The sequence below is a fragment of the Fusarium solani genome (assembly GCF_023522795.1).
Source record: "Fusarium solani strain SB1 chromosome Unknown bctg00000000, whole genome shotgun sequence".
Taxonomy (NCBI): Eukaryota; Fungi; Ascomycota; class Sordariomycetes; order Hypocreales; family Nectriaceae; genus Fusarium; species Fusarium solani.
In genome coordinates this window covers 700,003-727,009 of record NW_027072157.1, presented here as the reverse complement: position 1 = coordinate 727,009, position 27,007 = coordinate 700,003, and the positions used below count along the sequence as shown (strand labels likewise).

General features: G+C 52.9%; 9 protein-coding genes across 9 annotated transcripts; 5 read left to right on the top strand and 4 right to left on the bottom strand.

Moving 5' to 3' along the window:
• Positions 1–375: 375 nt before the first annotated feature.
• MRS44_000234 (uncharacterized protein) lies at positions 376–1,988 on the top strand (the record flags this gene model as incomplete). Its single annotated transcript, XM_065623949.1, has 2 exons — positions 376–846; positions 939–1,988. The coding sequence occupies 2 exons, from the start codon at positions 376–378 to the stop codon at positions 1,986–1,988; spliced, it is 1,521 nt and encodes a 506-aa protein (XP_065479687.1).
• A 284-nt stretch (positions 1,989–2,272) lies between these two features.
• Positions 2,273–4,098, bottom strand: MRS44_000233 (uncharacterized protein; the record flags this gene model as incomplete). The annotated part of the gene is made up of 3 exons (XM_046282182.2): positions 2,273–3,355; positions 3,403–3,724; positions 3,776–4,098. The coding sequence occupies 3 exons, from the start codon at positions 4,096–4,098 to the stop codon at positions 2,273–2,275; spliced, it is 1,728 nt and encodes a 575-aa protein (XP_046129641.2).
• Positions 4,099–5,850: 1,752 nt separating this feature from the next.
• MRS44_000232 (uncharacterized protein) lies at positions 5,851–7,125 on the top strand (the record flags this gene model as incomplete). Its single annotated transcript, XM_046270252.2, has 1 exon — positions 5,851–7,125. One exon carries the CDS (start codon positions 5,851–5,853, stop codon positions 7,123–7,125), a length of 1,275 nt encoding a protein of 424 aa, XP_046129642.2.
• Positions 7,126–7,396: 271 nt separating this feature from the next.
• On the top strand, positions 7,397–8,596 carry MRS44_000231 (uncharacterized protein; the record flags this gene model as incomplete). Its single annotated transcript, XM_046274028.2, has 1 exon — positions 7,397–8,596. The coding sequence occupies one exon, from the start codon at positions 7,397–7,399 to the stop codon at positions 8,594–8,596; it is 1,200 nt and encodes a 399-aa protein (XP_046129643.2).
• A 298-nt stretch (positions 8,597–8,894) lies between these two features.
• MRS44_000230 (uncharacterized protein) lies at positions 8,895–10,303 on the bottom strand (the record flags this gene model as incomplete). Its single annotated transcript, XM_046278761.2, has 2 exons — positions 8,895–9,337; positions 9,391–10,303. 2 exons carry the CDS (start codon positions 10,301–10,303, stop codon positions 8,895–8,897), a joined length of 1,356 nt encoding a protein of 451 aa, XP_046129644.2.
• Positions 10,304–14,207: 3,904 nt separating this feature from the next.
• On the top strand, positions 14,208–14,580 carry MRS44_000229 (uncharacterized protein; the record flags this gene model as incomplete). Its single annotated transcript, XM_065623947.1, has 2 exons — positions 14,208–14,260; positions 14,313–14,580. The coding sequence occupies 2 exons, from the start codon at positions 14,208–14,210 to the stop codon at positions 14,578–14,580; spliced, it is 321 nt and encodes a 106-aa protein (XP_065479686.1).
• A 1,166-nt stretch (positions 14,581–15,746) lies between these two features.
• On the top strand, positions 15,747–16,892 carry MRS44_000228 (uncharacterized protein; the record flags this gene model as incomplete). Its single annotated transcript, XM_046281426.2, has 4 exons — positions 15,747–16,283; positions 16,336–16,531; positions 16,585–16,698; positions 16,750–16,892. 4 exons carry the CDS (start codon positions 15,747–15,749, stop codon positions 16,890–16,892), a joined length of 990 nt encoding a protein of 329 aa, XP_046129645.2.
• Positions 16,893–17,153: 261 nt separating this feature from the next.
• MRS44_000227 (uncharacterized protein) lies at positions 17,154–19,411 on the bottom strand (the record flags this gene model as incomplete). Its single annotated transcript, XM_046274044.2, has 2 exons — positions 17,154–19,140; positions 19,203–19,411. 2 exons carry the CDS (start codon positions 19,409–19,411, stop codon positions 17,154–17,156), a joined length of 2,196 nt encoding a protein of 731 aa, XP_046129646.2.
• A 2,585-nt stretch (positions 19,412–21,996) lies between these two features.
• On the bottom strand, positions 21,997–24,717 carry MRS44_000226 (uncharacterized protein; the record flags this gene model as incomplete). Its single annotated transcript, XM_046284209.2, has 1 exon — positions 21,997–24,717. The coding sequence occupies one exon, from the start codon at positions 24,715–24,717 to the stop codon at positions 21,997–21,999; it is 2,721 nt and encodes a 906-aa protein (XP_046129648.2).
• Between the last annotated feature and the right edge of the window lie 2,290 nt (positions 24,718–27,007).

Genomic DNA, 27,007 nt, shown 5'->3' with positions numbered 1-27,007 from the left:
TCACTGTCAAGACAGATGCATCTCCGCATGCACCCGCACTGCACATACGTTCCAACGGCCCATTTGGAAGGGCTCTCGATCGGTATTTCGGTCAGCGGCCAAGGGTCCCTCTGTAGACCCCTGCAATTCTCGGTGAGTCTCGGTGGGCTCGGTGAGCTGCGGGGTAAACGTTTACACATTCCGCATCGACCACATCCCGATTCATTTGCCGAAGCCGAATCGCGTCGTTGCCGACGATACTCCACCTGCCGTCATGTAAATCACTCTTCCGGAGGCGCTGAGGGCGCTGTTATATGTATCGTGTATTCCTTCCTCGGGCATTGACATCCTAGACCACGCTCCTTACCACTTCCCGCATCATCAAACCTAGCCACCATGTCGACCCCTGGTATGCTCTACGTTACCATGCAGCCCAAGCCGGGGCTGTCTCTGGATCAATTCCACGAGTGGTATAATAACGAGCACGGACCGACCCGCCTTCGTCTCCCCCAGATCTTCTCCAACGGTCTCCGATACAAGGCGACGGACGGCTTGGAGCCAACCTTTCTCGCCGCATACGACGTGACGTCAATGTCGCACCTCGAGACCGAGACCTATTTGACGTTGCGCGCGAACCGTTCTCCCAGAGAGGCCGAGACAATTGGTCAGGTGGATGTGAAGCGATACTTTTTTGATCTGGTGCATACCAAGGAGTCGCAGGACTTTGTTCCCCTCGAAAAGCTGTCTGATAAAGAGGCAGAGGGTATCCAGACGACCGCTGTCGATATTCAGCTGAAAGACGTTGAAGGAGCTGGTGAACAATACGAAAAGTGGGTCATTGAGGAGCACATCGAGATGCTAGCCAAGGTCCCGGGTTGGTTGCGCTCGCGCATCTTCAAGACGTCGTATCTCGAGGGGAGGGCAAGACGAGCTACTATGCGCTACACGACTATGCCAAGGTGAACGGTCAAGGTGGAAAGGAGCACAAGGCGTCGATGGACACTCCCTGGCGCACTGAAGTCTTTGACAAGTATGTCGCTTCCAAGGGCCGCCGGACTTACTCGCTCTTCTACGTCTTTGGTCCGGCTCCCCGTGAGTTGTCTTCGCTCTCGAAGCTTCCTTCAACAGCTGCATTTATCTCTTCCGACTCCAAGACCAAGACAACGCCGGGACCCAATGCGGTTGTTGAGTCCTACATCACTACTTCTGATTCTCTCACCATTCCTTATCGGCTAGAGGGAAACCCGGATCCCCATGCTCCAACAGTTGCGTTCAGCAACTCCCTGCTGACGTCTCTGCACATGTGGGATCCCTTCATTGAGATTCTCAAGCGTGAGAGACCCGATCTTCGCATCCTGCGATATGATACCCGTGGTCGACATTCAGTACCTCAGCCTCCTGTTGCTGCCACCCTGGATAACCTGGCCGACGATCTTCTCACGGTGCTCGATGCCCTGCGCATCACCAAGCTTGACATTCTCATCGGAGTTTCAATGGGTGGAGCCACCACGCTCAACTTTGCCATCAAATACCCCGAGCGTGTTGGAAAGTTTGTCGCCTGCGATTTCAACGCCACCTCAAGCCCGGCAAACACTCAAGCCTGGAAGGATCGCACAGCAATTGCCGAAGAGGACAATGGCAAGGGAATCAACAAGCTTGCTGGACAAACTGTCTCACGATGGTTCCATCCTGCGACCGTGGAGAACAAGACCGAGACTGTCAAGTGGATGACAGACATCGTGGCCACCAACAGCGTCGAGGGCTTCAAGTACAGCTGCACTGCTCTCTGGGACTATGACCTGAAGCCTAAGATGGGAGACTGCAAGGTGCCTGGTCTGTTCGTCGTGGGCGAAGGAGATGCCAATGGTGCCTTGGTCAAGGCGATGGACGGGTTCAAGGGGCTGCTTGGTGACAAGGGAGCCAAACTCAACATTGTCCCCCAAACGGGCCATCTCCCCATGAGTGAAGATCCACAAGCCTTTTGGAAAGCCGTTAGAGAATTCCTGTAGATATTACATAGAGTTGCAAAAGAAATTAGAATGAGTTTCCCTCCGATACCTACGCGTGAACTTAGCTGTTCAACAGTTCAGACAATGCTGCCTCGTTATTAGTAGACTTCTATCTAAACTTTCAAAGACTAAGAACAGATTGAATTATGTCTACCTAAAATCAGGACCAAGTGTTAGACAGAACTACCCAATTCTTGAGCGTAGAGTTAACCGACTACTGTATAATGCGAGGACCAAGATTCATCTCGGTGCCTATAATCAACAGACATTCTGCATATGAGCATTCACTCCTTGTCCTTCAAATCATCAGGCATGTTTTCCTCCAAGCCGTATTGCGTATCCAAGTCCTTGCGTAGAGGAATGTCCTTCTCAAACAGAGCAAGTAAAAAGGCTAGCCCCCCAAATGCCACAGAGATGACATAGACCTTTCGGAGAGCCAACATAAATACGTGACGGATCTGGCTCCTGACGGGCTCCTCAAACTGCATGACAAAGGCCCTGGTTGCGCTGGCATAGGCATCTCCGGAGCTGAGCACCTCCCGGGCCACTTCACTATCGATCATGTGCGCATACTGCTTTGTGTACGAATTGAACACGGTCCCCGCGATGGCGACACCCCAAATAGTACCAAAGGTGCGCATAAAACACCATGTCCCTGTCGCTGCGGCCTGGTCGATCTCATCTGCTGAGGCTTGGAAGGCAGGGAGCAGTGTGTTGAGCAAGAAACCAGAACCGATGGCGGGGAGGAACTGGATGAGAATCCACGCTGCATCAGGACTGTCTTCCTTGAGAATCGCGAGGAGGCCTACGCCGAGAGTCATGAGGAAGAAGCCGGCTATGTGTAGCGTCCTATATTTACCCCATTTCGAGAGCATAAAGGCAGATAGTGCGGCGCCGGGGATGGCGATGAGGGCCACAGGGAGCATCTGCACTCCGGATCGAGAAGGGGTGGAAATTTGTACGGCCTGAAAGTATAGAGGTAGAAAGAAGTAGCACCAAAAGATGAGTACCATGTTGAGAAAGGTGTTGACGTAGACGATGCGAGATGTGCGGTTAGGGAACAGCCGGATGGGCATGACGGGCTCGGAAGGGAAGCCTGAACCTTCATAGACGACGAACCCAACTAATCCAAACAGTCCAACGACCAACGGGACTAGGATACGAGCGTCGGACCAAGGGTAGACTGGGCCAGCCCAGGTGAGTGCTATCAGAATCGAGATGCTCGCCGCGATGAGGATAGCGTTGCCAACGTAATCGATACGACGGAGCTTGGCCCTTGTAGACTCTTGACGGTTCCACTGCAAGTTGAGGAAGAGGTAACTGACAAGAATTGCAAGGCCCCCGATGGGAAGGTTGAGATAAAACACCTAGTAGGTGTTAGCAGAGCCGTTGGGAATATCTGGAGGACACTTACCCATCTCCAAGTAGTATTCTCAACAATCACACCGCCCAAGAAAGGCCCAACAGCAAATCCGATGGTTGCGACAAGCATAAGCATAGCAATGTAGTTTCCTCTGTATCGCAGGGGCACCAGGTCGGAGATGATGACATCGGCAGCCATGGTCACGCCGCCGCTGCCGATGCCTTGGATAGCACGGCCGGCGATGAGCATGGCGCCTCCATTAGCACCACCAGCAATGCCACTCCCAAAAGTGTACGCCGAAAATATGAAGATCATGACCCTCTTGCGACCCCAGAGATTGCAGAGTTGGCCGAAGAGAGGCTGGACACAAGCACTGAAGGGAGTTAGGATAATGGGGCTAACTTTAGTTAAGCACCAGACTCACCTTGTCAGAAAGAAAATATTGGTAACCCAGATGTAGCTGCTTCCGAGGTGAAGATTTTCGACAATGGTAGGCAGAGAAGTTATGACGACGGTTGACTCGAGCGATGCGAGGAGAGTGGAAATGACGAGGGTAAGCATGATCATCCAGAACCGGTAGTCTCTGTTGAATGCCAGATTATCTTTGGGAGACTCTGCTGCAGCATCCTGGGCTTCTTCATCGCTCCTTGGTCTAGCTGAAAGACTGGAAGAGTCGGGGGTTGTGGTCGTCTGGTTGTCAGAGGGCCCAGACGGAGCCGTTTCGTCTTTGACTTGTTCAATAGTCATGTCGGTTTAAGCTCAAGTTTCTCAAGCAAGTCAACGAAAAGTAACACCAAAGTAGTAGTTCCACATGGTGGACCAACGCAGACAATTATAACTTGACAAGAACAAGGCATCAAGAGCTTGGTCACCAGGGTGGAGATGACCATCGGAGGATTTGACCTGGTGAGACGACGAAAGCACACCTGCCTGGCCGACCCGGGAACCAAAATGCTTTCCGTAACCGAAACTCCGCAAATCCTTCAGACAAGAGTTTTATGCCAGTTTGGATGTTGCAAGGGTTGAGGTCGCAGCATGTGGCCCTTTTGGTCTGGGCAGACCTAGTCAACTGGTTGAATCATCCCATCTTGTCGGAGGCGGGCTAAACTGACAGAGCGGAGGCTTACAGAAATGATACACTAGGGTGGTGTTCCCCATTTTGAGAGCTCGCATTCGCATACGTTTATTGGGAAGCATACTACATCAGCACCCACGGAGGATTTTTCGAGTTGCGCACAACACCAGCGCTCACAAATCGCCCAAGGAGCCCGCACTAACTGATGAATAGGGACAAAAAGCTGGCATCTGGCTAAGGGATAATCAGCTTGTAAGCCTGCTCTCTCCATGCCCAGAGATGAGATAGCAAAAAGGAACTCAGATGGAAATCCGACAAAAAGAAACACCAATCGACGTGGGCCTGATTCGAACAGACGCCTCCGAAGAGAATAGATTTCTAGTCTATCGCATTAGACCACTCTGCCACCACGCCTTGTAATTGGATGGAAGAGATGACTCCAATCACGGACTAGGGATGGTTGGCATGTGGGTGGAGTTATTGACCAACACTTAGATCCTGGTCTGGCTTTGCCCATTCTCGGGGAACTCACAAGCAATTACCAATATTTCTCCAGAGATCGATACGAAATAAGTTACTGGGGTGGGTGGTGTAAGTGGTTGAGTTAGCAACAGTCTGTTGCTCAATTTGTGAGAACCAACATATTAATCAACACTCTCACACACAGCCAGGGTGAGTATGCTGTTTACTGAAATCATCACTTCAGCGCCTCCCCAGACACTAAAATCATCCATCTGATTCAAATTTCAGCTAAATACCTACTAAATATCAAGAGGGCCGTCACACATCGAGTCATGGCGGGTGCACCATCAAGAGTAGATCACAACTCCCACGATACAGGGTGAGCGGAGAACTGCTGTCTCTCAGCACTTACATCGCCGCATCCATCGAATTTAGATCATGATTCATCTGTTTGAGACGGTGGCTTACTCTAAGGCCGTAACTGCACCACAGGACGTGGATCTTTTGATTGGCAATATGCGATGGCTTTCACCCTCAGCCTCATGGAGAGCGATACCCGTATACGGATTTCTACTTCTTGAATTCCCCTCGACCCTGAGCTTCGTATGGTCTAACTCATATTATCTCATTTATTTGTCTGCGACTCTTTGTGTTGATTTGGTCGGGACTCACTGATGCACTCTCAACTCTTGGTCGCAAAGATGCACTGAGAGCCTCCTTCTCAAAAAATGTCAAGACGGCGCACAATAATGCAACAAGCTGAGCAAGACAGAAAGATCAAGTGACTTAAATAATAATCATGGAAGGGACGACCGACCGGCATCCTTAGCAAGATCCTGCAATTTCAAGAGCCAACGCTTCATCTCAAGATTCCTCTCCAAGTATTATTCCACGTCTTGTTCTACCAACAGCTTAACCATTCAATACATCCATATGGGCAGTCGCAACGCTTCAATGAATCCATGGATCCCTTTATATCACTCTCGTCGGAGACCCGGGCTCAGATTCTCATCCTGCTCCGTTCCGAGGATGACATGGGTCGACTGTGTCAGGCATCGCCCGTCATGCTGGAGCATTTTCTTCACTACAAAGTATACATTTCACGGGAACAGCTATCCACCGATCTCGACAATGACCTCCTTCAAGATGCCATGGCTATCGTTCACTTTCCTACGACCCGTGCCACCCCTCACGACGAGTACGAGACCGCGGTTGCTCTCCACATGGCAAAGTGGTCGCGCAGACAATTCCCCAACCCCCTCGTGACTGAGAATAGGAAAGACATTGTCAAACTTGGCGGCCTCTTTCGTCGACTACACAAGTACATGAGCGACTACATGTCCAAGGCAACATCATCCAGTATCCCGAGAGCATACCTCTGCCTCGACAACGTGTCGAAAGGACGGAGTCATTCCAGATATACCCATAAGCCGTTCAACTTGAGCAGGCTCAACTATGATGAAAAGAAGAGGCTCTTACAGACGTTTCTGAGATATGAGCTATTCTACAAGGTCGAACACCCGCGAGTCAAGGCAGAGGGTGTCACGGAAAGAACCAGGTTTCTTGCGGTAAAAGGAGGCAACCGGCTACAGAAATGGGATTTGGAAGGAATACGTTGTGTTCATGAGTATGTCAGGTCTCTCTATGGAGCCGTGTTGGCGCACTGTAGCGGCGTCCATCGACCTGAGCCTGAGGTGCAGATTGCCAGCCGAGCAAGTCACTGGCATTTCAACGCCGACCTGTATGGTTCTGACCTCGAGCTCCCTACAATTTACACTCACAACACGCCAATGTTGGCCGACTTTGGCTTCGAGCTCATCTCGACCTTGATCCATGTAGCGACTCGAGGGGAGAAGGGACGTCAAAAGGCGATAAAATGGTTCAAGTTGTTTGTCAATGAGACTGGACCTACGTTGAAAAGATCAATACCGTTTCCTGGGGGCTTGGCTCTTAATTTCGATCGCCCACGTACTCGAGAAAAGGACTTTGAAAAGACTCCCAGCGTGTGTCAGAAGCTCTTCGCTGCCATACGAAGCCAAGAGTGGCTTGGCTCCGCGTACGAACCCTCCGAGGCGGCTCTCCGTCGATCTGTGTTCCGGCAGCGAGCCTGGTTTCTATTGGATGATTCTCGTCTGTACCCACGACCTCGTCTCTCACATTTCCCTTTGAAGCAACATATGAAGAATCACAGCAGAAAGAAGTCGCTGTGCACCCAGTTCTCGCAGACACGGCTTTGACATTTCCTCCGGTCCGCAAGGGACGGGGAGATGGATACCCCGACCGATCCCATGCCGCACATCCACTTACTCTAGCGCCAAAACCCGGAGCTCCGGCCTTGAATCCATACCGGCCGGCGAGCCTCCACTGGGAAACCTTCCGAGACCGCCCCACAAAAAGCCTCCGAACGGACCAAGCCACCGGGACCCATCAATCTCCTCACCCTTCAGCCTCCGTTACCGCGATCTAACATTCCACTCTTACACACAACAAAGCTAGCCACCTCAAACGATGCATCCGTCTCCCCATCCAAACCAGGTCCGCTCTGCTTGTGAGCGATGTCGTCGTCAGAAGCTACGCTGCGCGCGTCCCGTCGGCCCATCAGCTTCATGCGCGCGTTGCACACGTCTCGATCTGCCGTGTCAGCCCGGCCTACAGCGGCGCGTCGGGAGGCCCCCCAAGAAAGACCTCGTGCTAAGGAAACCCTCCGAGGTTGCATTGAACCCGGTAGATTCCCGCAGCCAAGACCGCTCTTCAGAGGATATGCAGTTCTTGCAGGGCCTGCTCGACGATCCCATGTCTGGCTTCAACTGGAACCTCGACTCGTTTTGCTCCTACGACCCTGAGAATCTACCCTTTCCCATGGAGAACTGGCCTGCCGTGCGTCAACTTGATCCTCCAGGTGTCGAGCAGCGCATCATTGTGCCGACCAAGCTACACTTTGAGACACTCTCAAAGCTCAACGTGGAGATTCACAAGGGCTGGAACCATGTGACGCACGTCAGGGAAAACACACCCTTTGATGAATTTATCTGCGACTCCTACGCCTCCATCAGCGGTTATGAAAATCTTCAAATGGTTATGAAATCAGCTCAAGAGTTTCTCGTTGTCATCAAAGCGTTGCATCGACAACTCGGTACCCGAACAGTAACCCATCGGGGTCGCACAGCGCGTTCAGACTTGACAGCACTGGTAATTGACCCTGTTCTATCTGGAACAACGTCGCCTTCCTCAACTGGGTCGCCTCCTGGTGCGGCTGGCACTACACCTTCTCTTCCTCCTGTCTTTGACTCACCCACTATGTTCCTCGTCATATCCTGTTACGTCCAGCTCATCAAGCACTTTGAGTTCATCCTCAAGTGTATCTACGACTCGATAAGCGACACAAACCAGGATCTCATCCGGCCTGCCCCAATGGAATACGCACGCGTCCCTATTGTCGAGGCATCGACCCAGTTCATTCTCTTTTCCGAGCTCGTGCGCCACGTCCTCAGTCAGATCAACATCGTTCTGGGCTTGCCTAGTATCTGGTCAAACCGCAGTGCATGGACTGGCCTGTTGACATGTCAACGGTACAGGGACATGGTAAACGTGGAGTTGGGGGCTATGGAAGGGATGTGGACAGCACGACCAGGCAAACTGATAGAGATGACGAGGTTGATCAAGGAGATGTTTGTAGAGTTTTCCATGATGGGCATTGATGCTTCGTGATGGAAAGGAGTGAAAGACCCCGGCAGCGAGTTTCCCGAGCATAGCGTAAAAGGGATTTCTAATTAGGAGTCGTGAGGTCTTGAGAGTCTTGTTTGTGAATTGGGATAACTCTACTCCTCTAAGAGCGATTTAATACTGATTCCAATCCATCAGTTCTATTCATGCAGCTGCCAATACAGCCGAGACTGCTTCGTCATTAAGAGAAAAAGCACGCCGAAATATCCTTAACTCCCATTCCCTTTCCTTTCTTTCCCTACCAACTCCTCGCAATCGTAAAGGCCAAAGCGTCTCAAGGTCATTATAGGGGAATCGAAATCGTAAAGTCAAACTCATTGCTCGCCTCCTCCTGTGCGCCAAAAACAAATGCGAAACCGCGCGTCGCCTCCTGGGGCAGGTTTTGAGGTGGAGTGGCCGATGCCCTCTGGATATTTAGGCGTCGACTCCTCGACGGGCTGTGGTCCTCCGATAGTCTCCTCTTGTTGCGACCCTTCTTGACCGGTGTTATCGGTCCTCTCGTTGCCTCTGTTGGTGGCCCGACGGTCCATTCGCAGGCCAGAACTCCAAACTGGACCTTTTCGGGGTTTCGGTGCTTGCTGAGTTTGCTGGTTTTTGCGTACTTGACGAACTGTTCTTGCAGCCAGGACTTCATCTCCCAGACTACAGGTCGGACGTTCCAGTCATGGTCGTTGACTTCACAGTAGGTCCTGTTTCCGCCCTGAAATGTGCGCGGCTGGGGATTCGCTGTTCCAGAGTCAGCCTCATTCAGCCACCATCTGTGTTCTGGTGTCACCTACCTCGAGGCTTTGCCCCCAAGTCGCTGCCTTCCCCGGTAGGTTGTGTTGCAGCGTCGGTTTTCCGCAGGATAAAGTAGTCCACAAAGTAGAATTGCTCGAGGTTTGGAAGATATTGGGCCAGGAACCGGTAAATGTGGTTTGGGTGCTTGACGACATCTGGGGACGGGTGAAGCTGACCGCAATTTGGGCATCGCCGAGGCGTCCGCTGCTCGTTCCACTTGTGGCAGTACCGAACCGCAACTTTTCGAATCTGATCGAGGCCCTCACAGTGAAGAGATCTGAAGAAGCGGAAACCACTCTCAAAAACATCAGGCGGAACATACTCAAGGTAGATGACGTCTGAAGAGCAGCCCAGGCTGATGATGCGACCGTTGTCTAGGCGGAATGTGTCGGATCGACCTGCCAGGCTCTTTGCAATAGCAGCAGCCTCGTTGCAGGTGACTGACAGCTTCGCAAGTTGTTGATGCAGGCTAGTGTAGTAGGAGATGTCGGCTTGGCGAGTAGGATAAAGCGGTCTCAGCGAGCCATACTGTACCGAAATCGGCCGTGACTCTCTCTTCACCTCGAGCGCAACGGGGTCAGCATTCTCATCATGATCGTCCTCGATGAGATCATGAGGAGAAGAAAAGTCTCTAATCCACCACCTCCCACGACCAGAAGATGGCTCATACTCGGTATCAACCTTGAGGAAGTGCATCCCGGGCGTCGTCAAAGTAGCCTCCCATATCTGATGGCGGAGCTCCGGTGGAAGACGGGGGAAAGGCGAAAACGTGCGGCAGTTGTCGGGTATCTCGAACTTGATGGGAGGTTCCTCCATTCTCTCCGAAAAGACCTCTGCATCCGCCGGTGAAGAGGCGGGAATCTGAAACGCGATGCCGTGCTGGGCGTCGTTATCACGGTCGGTCGTCGCCATGATATGACGTGGGGCACGAGCGTTATCGGTATCTCGTGATCATGAATGAGGGGGAGAAAACGAAAGAGACGCAACAGCAAGAGCAGCTGGGGGAGGCGACCGAGGATCTAGAGAGCGAAGGAGGACCTGAAGATACAGAGAATGGATGGAGTTGGAGATTTAAAGGGTAAAAAAGAGCGAGTGAGGTCGGAGAAGGTAAACGACCCCGAAAGCCTCCCGGCGTGCATGTATGGCGGGGAAGCTCGCAGGCAGCGGGGTCGACAGTGGCTGTGTGCCTAAGGAAGGTCCCCTGGAAGGACAAGCTTGAGCCGCCAAACAGGCAGCCCAGCGCCACGATAGCCACTATCCGAACCAGCTGGGCTGAATGGACGACGTTCACAGCGGCTACGTGATTCAGGCACAGTGTTGATGATTTGCTAACGGAATATCCTTGCAATAGCTTCGTTTTACACGAAATTGCTCGGCCAGGTAAATCTCCGTCCGTTATTATTCCGAAAATGCTGTGAGAGTTTACAATGGCCCTTGTGAATTGCTTCCCAGGCAGCCACGTTTGCTCACGACAATCCTAACTTACCCAAACGCGGGCTCAGACGTACCTAATAAATATGCTCACAATTATGATGATTATGATGAAATTGCTTTAAATTTCACATAATAGTCCTCGTATTACTCCTAAATTTTAGAAATTCTAGTCCTTATCCATTGATACATCTTCCGAATCTCGGGCAAGTGGTCAAGTGACCCGACATCAATCTTAGACCGCCTCCCTGCATCGGGTAGCCACGTCGACGCACCCACCTACCTATTCTTAAATCAGGTCTTGCCACGAGGACAAATGAGCTGGAACTGGATTGATCTAGCTTTGGGTCGAATATGATACCAGGAGCAGATGTGACATAGGCACCTGACTTGTTTGCGACCAACTTCACAATGCTTCAAACGGACTGGAAGCGACGACTGGCGGCTTTCTCGTTTGTTAGGTCCCTGCTAGCTTCCAGCTCATGGGTGTTTGGGTAGGTAGAAATTTACGGGTGCGCTTTTTCTGTTAATGGATTTAGAGATCAGATTTAACTCCTCGGATGAGCAGTCCTTCATCCCAACGAGGTGCCGAACATCCTTCATGAAGAATGGTGTTGGTTCCAGAAACCTGGCGCCAGTTGGTCGCCTCAAAGGTGACCCAGATCGACATGCTAGTCTCTAGCCCGGAGCGACACTATGGCTCCTCTTAGGAACCTGAAGTCTCGCCATGGTCGGAGCAGGTTGAAGTGAGTTGAAGTTGACAATGGCTGCCGCAGAAGTTCTCAGGATGCCCTATTAAAAGAGCCTAAAGGCCATGGGCTTCGCAATGATAGACGACGCGAGAGACGGGACAAAGGTGAAGTGTGACGCCATGAATTCGAAAGTTGGCAGGACTCTTGGATTGAAGCAGATTCGAAGATGATATAGCGATGGGATCAGGCCAAATAGTCTTGGTGGGTGACGTTGTAACTGGCCATTTCAGCTGAGAACCGAACCCTCGAACCAGGTACCATCCGACATCAGTAACCTTGATATGGAGATGACTTGAGCACACAACTCTCCATGAACCCGTGATTAGTACTTTGGTCATCTCACAAATGGATCAAGACATCCATTTGCGGATCGGTTGACTCGACATGGGACTCGGTGATTCCGTGGGGAGAGCGTGTTGCTGCTCTCTCAGTGAGAGCCCTCCAGGACTCGCATACTCCAAACATGCATCCAACCCTTGACAAAGATATCAATCAAACCAACCGTATTTTCCCAATTACAAACTATCTACATCAATATTTTCTCTTCCGTTCACAGCTAGTTCAGCCCCAAGTGCCCTTTACTTAATTATCAGCCTATCCAATATGAATTACCACGCCACATCGGATTTTCTCTCTTCGTCACTCAACCTTCAACGTTACACGAGAGCGCAGTGACACAGGAACCCTCCATTGGCAACGTGAAATGCGCAAGTGAAAACTCCACTCGCCTATTCTACACCGGTGCATTTGCTGATCGATTTAGATGCCCCCTCGCCACAGTACTCCCATACTCATCCCCAGCAACTGCACCTCAAAGACTAAGCCACGGATCCTGGTCGAATCGCAAAGACCATTTGATCTGATCTTGATGGGTTTGAAGCGCCAAGAGGGATCCTAACGTAAGAATCACAACAGTGGCTACCTAAGCTCAGTCTTGGTAAATATTAAAAGAGGCTTTCCAACAGTTCTACCTTGCCTTAGATATTTTTCAATATATTCTAGTATGACTGTTAGATGGTTAAGATGAGGAGATACTAAAGACCTCCTAAAAGTTGCCCAGTACTTGTGCTGGACAATTTGCCTCATCTCACTTCCAAGATCGTCCTCTTCTCCAGTATTCAGCCTGAGCTCAATGTCGTGTAACCCTGTGCAAGACTCATTTTTCAGGCCAGACGAAGAACTCGGGGCCTGATTCATTGCATGAAAGTAGACAATGTCACATCCACACTGTGCTTCAAGCGAGCCGGAATGCCCAGCGGGAGAAGAGGGAACCCCGTTTGACAACTACACCTACAATTGACTCAGAAAAAAAGCGCGTCTAAGGAAAAAGGCAACCAAGCGCCGATCACCGTGTTCAGCTTCCTCCCAAGAGGTTGCATCCAACATGAGATGCTAACTCTTGCGCTTGCGCAGTGCCGCGCGGCAGTCGCTTACTGCATTCACGCAAGGCGGACTCGACGCCGAGAGAATCCCATGATTGGGCGTCTCTGCCGCCAAAGGATTCCTGTGAGAGCCTGCCCGAAAGGATCGACGTCATCAGCAGTAGTCTGGGCTTGCACATTGGACAGGGGCATTTCCAAGTTGAATGAACCCTTGGGTTAGTGTGCGTTGGAGGCCGCGTGCACCAGTGTCTGGCACATCGTCATTCTCCGAAAAAGGCCGCGGTCTAGACTTGCAGATCAGGGTCTTTGATCGGGGTTTGTGAGGGAATTCTATCTCGATGATCAATCTAGGGTCTCTTGGCCGTTCTTGTCACTATTCCTATTGGCCAATGTTGTTGATCAAGGGCATTCAAACTCCGTCTCACAACCTCGAGTCCTTTACAACTTGGTCCCACAGTGAGATTGAATGTACCGTGCGTATTCCGTAGGACTTGGACTCGAGATGAGACAAACCATCAACCAATATTCGACACATCAACACGGCTTCATCCGGCGAGGCCCAAAATCGTTAGAAAGTGACATCATTTCTCTCTACTATAGGATGCCATCGTCAATGTGGTTGAAAGGAGAAGGGCATTTTCTGAATTGAGCCGTCAAAAGTCAGCCTAGCGGACCCCAGACACGAGCCGCCCCGTCGGCTACAAGCCAGTGACGTCATTCAGGACCCTGATTCGTATCCTTGCCCACACCACCCATGAGGCATACCGAACGGTGCAACTGCGTCCTCGGGGTCTAGAACGCATGATCGTCTCTGAGCGTTAGGGGGCATGCGGCTGAAGTGAGCTTGTTGGGGCAAAGGGCGAACGCCTGTGTAGCTCCGTCATGTCATTGCTCTTGAGGAGTTGGGCTGTCAGCTCTCACTTTTTTTTTTTTTAAAAGAGGGCCAGTTCCTCCGAATGGTTTCGATTTTTGGCCTTATTTTCCTCAGCATCTCAATTATTGGCACTTGTTTCTCCCTGTTTCCTGCTCTGGCAATCCCTGGGACGGGATCTTCACTGATCTCCCTTTTCCGGGATTTCGATTTTCAGGGTCCTTTCTTCAACGGCCACACTCAGCCAATCACCCCTCTCGCCGATTGCGGGATCAACACGCCGCCGACCTTGTATCCTGGGTTTTGCAATTGTACCTGTTGCTGTATTCAATGGAAGCACCGTTTTCTGTTGAGCTAGTCGTACAAAAACCCTCGATACCATGGCCTCCAATACTTCCTCCACTGATGCTGTGTGCTACTTGAACCTTTCAGAGTGAGACACCTGCCAAGACTTGCAAGGACGTCACTAACACGAACCCGCTCAGAAAAGCAGCATCGAACAACTCATCAACCAACGGCAATAATCGCAATGCCGTTGCCCTTCCGGTAGCCGTCCCAGAAGATCGCCAGTACAGCCTAAGCCGTTACCTCGCTCCATCGGACCAGCTCGCCCCAGACCACCCCGAGTATCGTCTCCGCGCTCCGATGGTCTTCAAGCCTCAGGTCAGCAGCCGAGAAAGCCGACGACAGAACAAGCGACGCATGGAAGCCATCCTGCGCGCCGTCGAGGCCAAGCTCGATTCCTCTGGATGACGTCTTTCGTCTTTGATCTTGTACGGATGAACGATACGATACATGTCTACCTACATGTGGTAAGTCATCCAGCTTCTCCGTTCGAACCGCTACTAATTGTTCCAAGACTGCTTCGCTGGACTTGACAGACAACAACACTTGTCGCATCAACAATATTTGACGCCATTTCCCCACGAATTTCAAAGATTCTCGCTCCTTATGGCATCTCACACTCGACCATCATCGTCGATTTGAGTTTACGATCGCCCCAAGCTAGCACCCACAGCGGGCTCCATCCACTAAAAGCCTGCGCCAATAGCAACCTGGTCAGCAGCCTGATTTGGCAATGGCCTCTGACAGATGATCCAGGCGTGTTTCCTTGGGGTGAGGCTCACCTATTCTCATTTGTCCTTTTATATAAGAGTTGCCTATCTGGGGCCGTCCTATCCTTTCTTCACTGCTTGCGGTTCTGGGTGGCTGGCAAGCCATGGTGTTGTTCAGCACAGTCTTTTCGGCAGCCCTGTTAACGTGCTGCTTGTTTTCTAGAGTCGTTTTCGCGGACGGATGGTTTCGGCAGCTTTATTCTTTGTCAGTCTCTATTATACCCGCCTCCCTCATTCAAAAGGCGCTTCCTTTGTCCACTCTCGCCGTCCATCTCCGTCTTCGCGAACCGTGCCATGGCGACTCGGAACGGCGAAAAGCGGGGCCTCTGACCGAACAGCCCCGGTGACTTGAACATCATGCCCGACGTGTCCTCCTCATCATTGAAGATTGATGGTAAGTCCCAATATGGCTCAAATTCACTCCTGCCACCTATTCAAACAATATTCTCGCTGTTTTCGGCCCCAATACTTGCTTCCATGACGTGTTTCGGCGTTAACAAGACTCCTTCAGACCTGACGCCATCACGGCCCCACAAAACCGGGTTTGGCTGACGCCAGCATCGCGACTTGCACCAAAAGTTGCTGGCGTCAGCAAGAAACCATGAGTTTATCCACGAGGATCGAGTTTCGGACTTTAGAAATGGAGTCAAGTATAAAGATTTCATGTTCTGCTCACTTGAGAACGCCAACCAACAAAATCTCAACCACATCTCACTTGATTGTAACGCATCACAATCTCATCCCAACTCAATCGCAACTCGATCTGTGACCCATCTCCATCTCATCCCATCCAGAGCAATCACAATGGCCCCTTACACTTCTTCCACCCCCATCAGCGAGCTCGTCGCCGACTACGCCTCCATCATCAAGGGCAAAACAATCCTCACAACAGGCGTAACGCCCAAGGGCCTCGGCGCAACCTTTGTCGAAGCCACCGCCGCCGCATCCCCAGAACTCCTCATCCTCGCCGGCCGCACCGCCTCCAAGCTCCAAGAGCTCTCCGAGACCGTCAGCGCAGCTCATCCGGGTGTCAAGACTCGCCACCTGATCGTCGACTTGAGCTCCATGGACTCGGTGCGCAAGGCTGCTGAAGAGGTGAATGGCTGGGGCGACGTGCCCGAGATTGATGTCGTTGTTAATAATGCGGGTGTCATGGCTATTCCTTATGCTACGACGTCGGATGGCTTTGAAATGCAGTTTGCTGCTGATCATCTTGGTCACTTTCTCTTGACAAACCTCATCATGGACAAAATCCTCGCCTCCAAGTCTCCACGCGTTGTCAACGTTTCTAGCAACGGTCACAGCTTCAGCCCCGTCCGCCACTACGATCCTCACTTTAGCGTAAATCCCCCCTCAACGATCGTCATCCAGCATGTTAGCTAACTCGAGACAGAAGGGCGAGACGTATGACAGGTGGACGGCTTACGGACAGGCCAAGACGGCAAACATGCTCTTCTCGCTATCCCTGGCTCAGAAGCTGGGAAGCCGAGGTCTCCAGGCGTATAGCGTGCACCCTGGCCTCATCATGACGACCAACTTGGGAAACCACCTGGACTTTGCATCCCCTGACAAGGATCTCAAGAGTTTTCGTAAGTCTTTTTTTTTATCCATCCCCAGAACGCCAATGCTAACTAGCCTCTAGTCGAAGCCCATCGCTCGCGCGGCCACTCCGAAGGTTGGGAGTTCTTTGAAGCCGTCCCTATAGAGGTCGGAGCAGCTACGCATGCCTTTGCTGCATTCGACCCCAACATCAAGGGTGAGCAAGGCTCGTTTTCAAATATTTTGACACTGTGCTAACTCTGAATAGCGAGCAACGGCGCTTACCTCCTTGAGTCCCGCGTCTCTGACCCCTACGTCGACACGGTCAAGGCCTGGGCGAGGGACACCATCGAGGCCGACAAGACGTGGAAGCTTAGCGAGGAGCTTGTCAAGCAAAAATTTAGCTACTAGATAGAGGGAACTGATTTAACATACAAACTTGTCTTTTCCTAGATAGATCCAGGAAAAGGAGGAGTAATTGACCATTGACATATACAATACATGTCTTGCATAGATCAAACTGAGGAGATGATATTTCCAAGTCTATGGCCGCTACTTTTGCCCCTGAGATATACGTGGGTATCCACCTCTAATCCAAAACGCCATAAATCAAAACCCCTACCCTACCCAGACCAGGAAACGTATATATACATCAACTCATCAACTCATCTCTCATGCCATAGTCACTCCCCACTCCTGCATCACTGTCGGGTTCTGCACAGCCTTGCCCGTCTGTCCGCTCAGCCACGCCCGGCAAGCCTCGAGGTGAGCATACTGCTCCGTGTCTTGTCCGCTCAGGCCTTTCATCTTGACGTCGGCCACGTCCAGAACACTCCGGCCTGCCGCATCCCGGGCATGAACCGAAGCGCCGTCTTCGACGAGTTGCTTCACCGCAAGCTTCCGGCCGCAGCGGACAGCCACGTGCAGTGCTGTCTCGCCAGACCGGTTGCGAGCGTTGATGTCTGCACCAGCTTCCACGAGCTTGTGCAAAATCTTGCCCCCGACCTTATAATCGTCGTCCTCTGGGAGCTGTGCGGCAAATGCCATAAGCGGAGTGTAGCCGTGGATATCGTAGTGGTTCGGGTCAGCCTGCGCTTCGAGGAGACCTTCCAAAAGGCTCAAACGCAGGTTGTATCGCTCGGTGCAAGAATCCAGGTCCTTGGGCGCCCTGTCCTTTCTGCGTGGGCGATCGCTAGGCTCTCCCTGCTCATCCAGACCATGCTTGTGAAGGACGCTAGATTTGCTAAGCGTCGCTGCGGCGAGACAGTGCAATCCATTGCGGCCTTCTGAATCCTCTAAACTAGGATTGAGGGAGGCTTTGCCGATAAACTCGAGCAGCCGAGCCTCTTGTGTAACAGCACTAACATGGTACGGCTCAGCATCGTCATCCTCTTCAGGCACCGAGGCCGGTACCGGAGGGTCGAGGTCCATCGCTTGGGTGTAAGCCCTGTTGATGCCGGGCGTAGGCTCAGGCCGAAGGGCAAACGTGGGCGTCACGTTGAAGGCGTCCCGCTTGGTGCAATTGTCACTCTGACAAATCCGAAGGAAAAAGTTGCGCACTTCGGGGGAAACATCCCTAGCGAGGAGGATGTGTGAAAAGGAACGTCCATAGTGATCGCGGGCGCCAAAGTCAAAGTTCCTCTGGGCCAGACTGCGCAGCAGCTCGCACAAAAAGGTCTCGTTGTCGGACCAGCTGTGGTGGAGGACATGCAGCAGAGTCTGGCCAGCCGTGTTTTGTGCGTTGAGAATGTGAGGGCTCGGGTTCAGCAGGAGAGCCTGGAAAAGGTGGTCTTTCAATATCAATCCTCGTGCCGCCATGAAATGAAGAATTGTGTTGCCAAAGGGATCGCGATCTTCGACCTTTATACCGTCGTTGCTGTACTGGAGCATTCTGTGGACGCCGTTGGATACCCTGTGCACTGTCACCCAGGCCGGCTCTTGAATCTCTTCGTTGGGACGACACAAGCATGACTTCTTGATGTGCTGCTCCGTCTCTTTGAAGCATGGAGGCTGTTGTCCGAAAAGCTCATCGAGAAGTAGAAAGTCGCCAGGGAGATGGTCAGGTCCGTTGGGCAGAGGAGGCGGCGAGTCGGAATCGTTCATCCAGGTTGAATAAGAAGGCTCGTCGTCCGAGATGGGTGAAAGACTCGCTCCTCGATAATTGATGGGCGCGGTGTATCTCTTAACGAGCCTCTTGACGCTCTTGACGTATGCGTCAGAGTAGTCGTTGAGCAGACGGTGCAGGGTCCCAGTGGTGCGGTCTGTGGATGCCGACATGAAACTTGTGCTTCGGAGGAATTGCTGAAAAACACCATCGTTGTTTTGTTGCTGATTCGGCGCCGCCCTAGCCTGCTGGAGAGGAACAGATCTATTCGGCGTATGTTGTTGAGTAGGGAATTGATTGAAAGGAGGAACCTCGAGCGTAGGGCTGATGCCATTGTTCCTCATGAGATGCGGCGTGGGGTTCGGGTTGAGCGAGGGTATCGAGTTGTTAGGGATGCGAGCCTGCGAATTGATCGAGTTCCAGCTAGAAGTCGTGCGAGTGGGTGATAATGCAAGCTCGTCCAATCGACGACCCATATCCTCCTCGTTTCGCGGGTGCAACCATCGAGGCTGCTTGTTGAGCAACGAATTGAGCTTCTTGTTGGCGGATTCAATACTATGACGTCTCATCAGCACCAAAGTCTCACAAAGCTAGGCAGGCGGGGGAGGCAAACGCACCCAGGAACAGGATCGGGGGACTTGGCATGGACTACAGCCATGATCTTGTCGAGCGAGAGCGTCGTGTAGAGGTAAAGCCGCGACACCTTTCGCTGGGAAGAAGGCGTCCATAGCTGCGGTCGTCCAGTCGTGGTGTTGTTGGAGCCGCTGGGCGAGGCAGACGACACTGGGGGTCTGAGACCCGAAGGCGATGCCCCGCCAAAGTTCATCGTGTCGGCGATGGGTAGCTGTAGATGCAAGGCAGATGCTTTTTGGAGGGGGAAGTTGTTTGCTGATCAGTTGAAATAGATCAAGTTCGCAGCCTCGTGTGGATTTATGTCAAGAAGCAGACAAGGCGCCCATTATGCAGTCATCAGGGAAGCACACAAGCTTATAAGGCGGCGTCCTCATTGAATGGGGTCGCAAAAGACGGTCGCAGGGGGAGACGGAAGCTAGGATACGCGATGGCAGTGAGTAGATAGATAAAAAAGAGACATGGCCAACACCAAAAGACCGTCTTTCCACTCTGGCCCCCAAAAACCAGGCCAGGGTGGGCATGAGATCCCAGTTATCCTTCCGGAAAGGGGTGCACACCACCATCTCAGCTGGCGGTTTGTCCGTAGGCAGAGCGGCCATGTCGCAGTGGAATGGACTGAGTTGGAGGTGGCATGCGGATGCCGCCTGTGGAGGTTGAAGCTGCTGCGCCTCGTGATCGCACAGGAGGCCTACTAGGCGAGGGTCATAGCCAGCCAATGCTCGTGTGAGACGAGATGCTGCACAACTGGATAATGGTGCAGCCATTAGGAGCTTGGTAGAAGCAAGAAATGCCGTGTGCCGGACGCTTTGACTGAATTGATCAAGATTGATCTGATTCATCTCGCCTTACTCTTATTACTGTCTCGCTGCAAGTTTGACAGCGGCTATTCCAGCCCACAGCGTTAACCGCCCAGCTACTGCACCATCACGATTCAATCACACTCTAGTCAACCCTTTTCTGTCCAAAACTACTCAATCAAAGACTTGATTCATCCTCCATCCAACTACCCTCAATCACATCATTCACCAACTTCTCCAGCCCAGGAGGGAGCTCACATCGCTTGTCCGGCACACAGGTGGGAATGCAAGCCGAGGCGCAGAGGGCTGTGCAAGATGTGGCTGACCACCAGCCAGGCACAACATGGGGCTGTGCCCACAAGGCACAGAACTAGGCTGGATTTTCAACATGGTGATCTGAACCAATCTCTCTGCTGCCTCTTTTCTCTTATGCGAGCCCTGGTCTATTGTCTCAATAGTTCACAAAAGATCCGTCGGACAACAGAAGACAGGTTTCTCCCTACCAACGGTGTCAATGCGAGATGCCTCTCAGCCCCGCACTCTCAGACGAGGGACAGCCGCGGGGTTAACAGTGAACCTCTTGGTTCTAGACTCCAATTCCCAGTAGACATAAAGTCAGATGAGAATATCCAAAGCCTAGTTGCCATACTAATCAGATCTTTGGTCTACCTCAGCCTGCCAATTCCGGCATCTTCAATCTTCAGTTGCGAGCACTAAACCCACATGCACGTCATTGGCCCTTGCATCCACAATCAGCCACTTTCCTGTGAAACACTCCGCCAACGTCCTCGTGCTCCCTCGACCGTTGTGCAATCCAGATTGTACTCGGTGGCAACAAAAATCAGCGCCAACCAAATCATCAGTTAAAAAAGAGGAATCTATAAGGCGGTGTGAACCGTTGCGATTCTGGAACATCTCATCTCAGGGCTGAGGAAAAGCATGACGCCATCGACGACACCACGTAAAGGCCAAGACATGACCCGGAGGAGGTACGTACCTCCGAGATTATGTCATTGTCCGAATGCCAGCTTTGCCCTTGCATCCCGTCCGTGTGCCGCTGGACTTCCACAACATCGGATCGGGGAACGGAGAGGCGAGACATTTCAGCTGATTTCCACATGTGCATCCCTAGTGCCGCTGCTGTTTCTCTTTATTTATGATTAGTCTGCCAATCAAAGGTTGCTCTTCCGAGCTTTCCGGTTATTATCCCCTGCAACCTTCAAGCCTGCCAACCTTGATCGCCAACCTCACATCGAAACATATGCCATCACCAGAAACTTCAACTCAATCTTTACAACAACCCAACCCACCTCTCTTCTTCCCTTCACCGACAATCAACCCTCACCGCAACAAAAGCCACATACCCCATCGTAGACGCCCCTAATCTTCCAGAACTCCTTTCCCGCATTCCAGTCTCTCTCAACGGCCTCTCCCCTTTTTTTACTTTCGTTTCTTTGACTTCCCGAGAACTTTCCAACAGCCCGGATCAAACGGTCCCCATTCACACACCCCTTCGTTCTAGCGCGTTTCAAAAAATCACAACGCCTTCTATCCCGTATTGAGCAGTGTTTCCATTATCCACCCGCCCACATGGGAAATGAAGAGGGAATAGAGTTTGGGACCAGGACGAAATCCCACCTTGGGTTCCATAGCAGCCACAAGGAACCATGGAACAAAGGGTCAGTGGATCTAAGTCAACGTCCAGTGACAGATTGACGTGAAGACAGCCTAAGTGGAAGGGCGAATGCTACGTTGAGGGACAGTCCGGGCAAGCATCAAAGTCACATGAGACACATCAAAGCTAGACAGATATGAAATTGGTATCTACTAACATTTAAGAAAAATACACAGTATTAACCAGAACTCGTAACCATTCTACACTATTGGCAGGGCCAAAGTCGTCTAATTCATACTATGTACATAGTGAAGCGTATTATGTTTGTAAGAATTAACAGCCAAGGAAAAATTTTCCGAGATGCATTTACAGAAGGACGGCAAAGACACCGATGGCAGCGACGGCCATGGAGACACCGGTACGGCCAGCACCAGCGGTGACGGGGGTGATGGGAGCCTCACCAGTCTCGGTGGGCTGGCTGTAGGGGAGAGTGGCAGAGGGCTGGCCCTTGGAAGGCTCCTCTTGCTCAGGCTTGGAAGGAGCCTCGTAGCCAGGCTTGGCAGGAGTCTCGTAGCCAGGCTTGGAAGGAGTCTCGTAGCCGGGCTTAGCGGGCTGCTCGGGCTTGGAGGGAGTCTCGGGAGTCTCAGGGGTCTCAGGAGTCTCGGGGGTCTCGTAGCCAGGCTTGGAAGGAGTCTCATAGCCGGGCTTGGAAGGCTGCTCGTGGCCGGGCTTCTCACCACCGGGAACAATGACAGTGGTGTAAGAAGGAATCTCAGCAGTGCCAGTGGGGTAGCAGGTGGTGGTGACCTTGCCGGGGTAGCAGTCCTCATCATCACCGACACACTTGGTGATAGTGTAGGTCTGGGTCTTGTAGAGGGTGGTGGCACCCTTGGGAGGAGAGTAGACCGTAGGCTTGGCGGGGTGCTCCTCGGTCACGGGGCAAACGGTGGTAGAGACAGGGACAGTCTCAGTAGTGACATAAGGACCGTTAGGGCCGTTGGGGCAGTCAGTGACGTAGGCGGGGCACTTGGTGATGGTGTAGACCTTGGTGCTGTAGATAGTCTTGGTGGTGTACTTCTCAGGGGGAGAGTAAGCAGTGGGCTTGGCAGGGTGCTCCTCAGTGATGGGGCAGACGGTGGTAGAGACGGGGTAGGTCTTGGTGGTGGTGTAAGGACCGTTGGGACCGTTGGGGCAGTCAGTGACATAGGCAGGGCACTTGGTAAGAGTGTAAACCTTGGTGCTGTAGATGGTCTTGGTGGTGTACTGCTCCTCGACGGGGCAGACAGTGGTGGAAACAGCAATGGTCTTGGTGGTGGTGTAAGGACCGTTGGGACCGTTGGGGCAGTCAGTGACGTAGGGAGGGCACTTGGTGTAGGTGTGAGTCTGAGTGGTGTAGATGGTCTTGGTGGTGTAAGGAGGCTCATAGGGGGTAGTCTGGGCCTTGGTGGGCTTGGACTCAGTCTCAGTGGTGCAAGTGGTGGTGGTGTGGCCCTTGCCAGTCTCGGTAGTCTTGCCAGTCTCAGTGCCAGTGGGCTCGGTAGCAGTTCCGGTAGGCTCAGTAGCGGTGCCAGTAGGCTCGGTACCGGTCTCAGTGGAAGCGGTGCCAGTGGGCTCAGTAGCAGTGCCGGTGGGCTCGGTACCGGTCTCGGTGGAGGCAGTCTCGGTACCAGTGGGCTCAGTAGCAGTCTCAGTGCCGGTAGAAGCGGTCTCAGTGCCAGTGGGCTCGGTGGCAGTCTCGGTACCAGTGGAGGCGGTCTCAGTGCCAGTAGGCTCAGTAGCGGTCTCAGTGCCAGTGGAGGCGGTCTCAGTACCGGTAGGCTCGGTAGCGGTCTCAGTGCCGGTGGAAGCAGTCTCAGTACCGGTAGGCTCGGTAGCGGTCTCAGTGCCGGTGGAAGCAGTCTCGGTACCAGTGGAGGCGGTCTCAGTACCGGTAGGCTCGGTAGCGGTCTCAGTGCCGGTGGAAGCAGTCTCGGTGCCAGTGGGCTCGGTGGCAGTCTCGGTACCAGTGGAGGCGGTCTCAGTGCCAGTGGAAGCAGTCTCGGTGCCAGTAGGCTCAGTAGCAGTCTCAGTGCCGGTAGAGGCGGTCTCAGTGCCAGTGGGCTCGGTGGCAGTCTCGGTACCAGTGGAGGCGGTCTCAGTGCCAGTGGAAGCAGTCTCGGTGCCAGTGGGCTCAGTGGCAGTCTCGGTACCAGTGGTCTGAGTGCCGGTGGGCTCGGTAGCAGTCTCAGTGCCAGTGGAGGCGGTCTCGGTACCGGTAGGCTCAGTAGCAGTCTCGGTGCCGGTGCTCTGAGAAGCAGTCTCGGAGGTGGAGCCGGAAGCGGAGGCAGTCTCGGTGGTGGAGACGGACTCGCTCACGGAAGCAGTGGCGGAGGTGGTAGCGGACTGAGTGGGAGCGGTGGTGGTCTTGGAGGTGCGGCAGTCGCAAGCGTAGACAGCATCAACCTGGCTATCACAAGCACCGTTCAGGACGGAGAGGTCGGCACCGGGCTGCTCAAGGGTAGCGCAGAACTCAGCGGCGGACTCGCCAAGGCCAACAACAGCGACGACACACTTGTCCTCGTAGTCGCAGTCGCAGTCCTCAGTGGCAGTGCTGGTAGGAGCAGACTCGGTGGTGGAGGCAGAACCAGTGACGGAGCCGGTGGTGGAGGCAGTCTCGGTGGTGGAAGCAGAGCCGGAGGCAGTCTCAGAGGTGGAAGCGGAGGCAGTCTCAGAAGTGGAGGCGGAGGCGGTCTCGGAGGTAGAAGCGGAAGCAGTCTCGGAGGTGGAAGCGGAGGCAGTCTCGGAAGTAGACTGGCTCACGGAGACGGTGCTAGAGGCAGTCTCGGAGGCGGAGGTGGTGCTGGCAGTCTCCTGGGGCACGCAGTCGCAGGCGTTCAGGGCATCTTGTCGGCTGCCGCAAACATCCTCGACGGGGGAGAGGTCGCAGTTGGGGACCTCGATCGAAGCGCAGAACGCGGCGCGGTCAGCGAGGTTCTTGACGCGAAGGTAGCAGGCATCGGTGAAATCGCAGATGCATTCCTCGGGGTTGGGTGGGGGGTAGGCGGTGACCACGGAGGCGACCGCGGCCAGAATGTACACGCTCTTCATGTTTATAAACGACAATGCAGGATATGTATTAACGAATGGCTGCGGAATGTACTCGCAAGAGTCACTTATAATCCGCCAAGTACTGGTTGAAGAGGGATATCGAGAAAGGAAGGTAAAGAAAACGGTTCAAGCAGGTTGGATATGGCTGCTTAAATGTACAACGGGATGGGACGAGACGACCTCCGCTTGGAGGTCCCCTGCGTCTCCCTGTCTGCCTCTTGATCCGCTGCTGCTCATCCACTCTGCAGCCCTCTCGGGCGTGCGTTGTCGGGCGTGGGCCATGATGCCTGGGGTGTCCAAGATGCAGCGCCTGGGAGAACGTTAGCCTGGTGCGCTATCGATCGAGCCAGCCAAGCCCAGAGAGATGGTTCTAAACCGCAACGGGACAATAGGAGAGCTGTAAATAAACTGGTCTGTGCCGTGAGGCCGGGCAGGACCGCCCATCGCACCGGTAGGTTAGGTTGTTGTTGTTGGCTGTTGGTGCTGTGGTGGTGTTGGAAGTGAAAGGAAGCGCTGGTGGGTCGAGTGAAAAAGGACGTAGCCACTTGGCGCATGCTCGTTTAGCTCCCCACCCCCGAAAGCCCCTGGCCCCCTGACTAGTCGATTAGCCCGCTTACCTTTTCGGGAAGTAAGCGGGATCAGCTAGCGGGGTTACTGGCCGCCTAGAAGCCGCCCAGCCAGACCAGCGCAGCGTGGCACCCGCCGAGGCTGCAGCGGGCTTGCTGGGATTACCGGTCACTAGAGCGTGAATAGTCTCGCTCTCGCCTACGGTGCACCTCAATATTCCGCTACTGCTACTGTTATCCATGCGAGCGAGACCAAGCATCCGGCGTTAACAGCCAGGAGAGTCGATCTTGACTGGTGAGTTAGTTCTCGATGGGGCGCTCTAGCAGGTTGTCGGTTGCCGCACCAAGTCCAGCCCGTCGCTGTGCTTGCTCCATATGGGCATCGGCAGCTCTTGATCAGGTCCCACCTCAGCTGGGCTGCTGCGCTGTGGAGTTTTCCCAAGGTTATCTCTCCTCCGTGCTCTGTGCGAGTTCATCCTTGCTCAGCAGCCAGGGCCAGGGCTAGAGCCAATCTACTCCGGACTGCCCTGCCCTGTGGGCGGATGGGCGGCAATCCCAGCGTGTTGCTGGGGGTTCTGCCTTCTGGCGCACAATGACAACAGATGCGGACGCTCCAATGTGCATCTCAATCTCCGGTCTACGGTCCCGACGTATTTCCCATCAGAGAAGATTCTCTGACCCGTATCTTTGATTATCTTTTTGTTCTAGGCTCATATTGCTTGCGTAGGGCTCTGTTTATTTTTAGAGATGCTTCACTTTCGGGGTTTTTTTTCTGGCGGTTTGGTTTGCATCTTGATGGAGATTCGGGAGATTAAACGGGGACGGCAAATAAGTGGACAAGATGCCTCGTTGAGAGACATCTCCAGAACAAAAAGTTCCCGAAGCGTAAACTCGCATGGCGATGGAGACGTTTTCTCTCGGATCTCCCGGCTTGCCGTTCTTGAAACAGACAATGATCGTCGTCTGTATCGTGAATGAATCACATCTACATCGATCGTCATCGATGTCCGAGAGTCTTTGACATCGTCAGCTAGTGTCTAGTGCCGTTCGTTTCCTTGATTTACAATGGAGACGTCAAAGAAGATGAGATCTCCCTCACGTCGACCTTGACGCCTCCAAGAGATGTTTCACGCCGCCAACGACTTCTGTGACGTACGGGGGTCCAGTGTTGAGGGTCGTTGATGGGACTCTTTGAGCCTTGTCTTTGTTACATCCATTCGCCCTGTTTTCTCCTCGTACCCACATCTTGAGGAGGTTTAAGGTTCATTCCTTTGACCGTTGGTCGTCGTCTGTCATCCTTACGAAGCATATTGATCTTGCTCATTGGTTCAACATCTCGTGTTTCTCAACGGCATTCCACTTCGGTACCTGCATCAAGCATGTGGTCATGTCTTCAACCCGACTCACCTTGGACACCGCCATTGGACAACCCTCTGCAAACCCGCATTCACCTCGTAAAGCGTAATTAAAGCGCCGTGTCTCGCCCTCTTTTGCTCTGGCCAATCCCAAGCTCAGGCTTCTTCGGGTTCCTGCGTCGCTGGGCTGACACACGATTGACATGGCTTGCGGAGAACGCCTCAACAACGGGGACGCGAAAAAAGGGGACCGCAAATGATAATGCCCAATTGAAAATGGAGAGCGTCATAATAAGAGGGGAATTCTTCTTGGTGTGTGAATACGTGTGCGCCTAAGCCAAGAGAAGAGGGCTTAACGGCAGAAAGAAG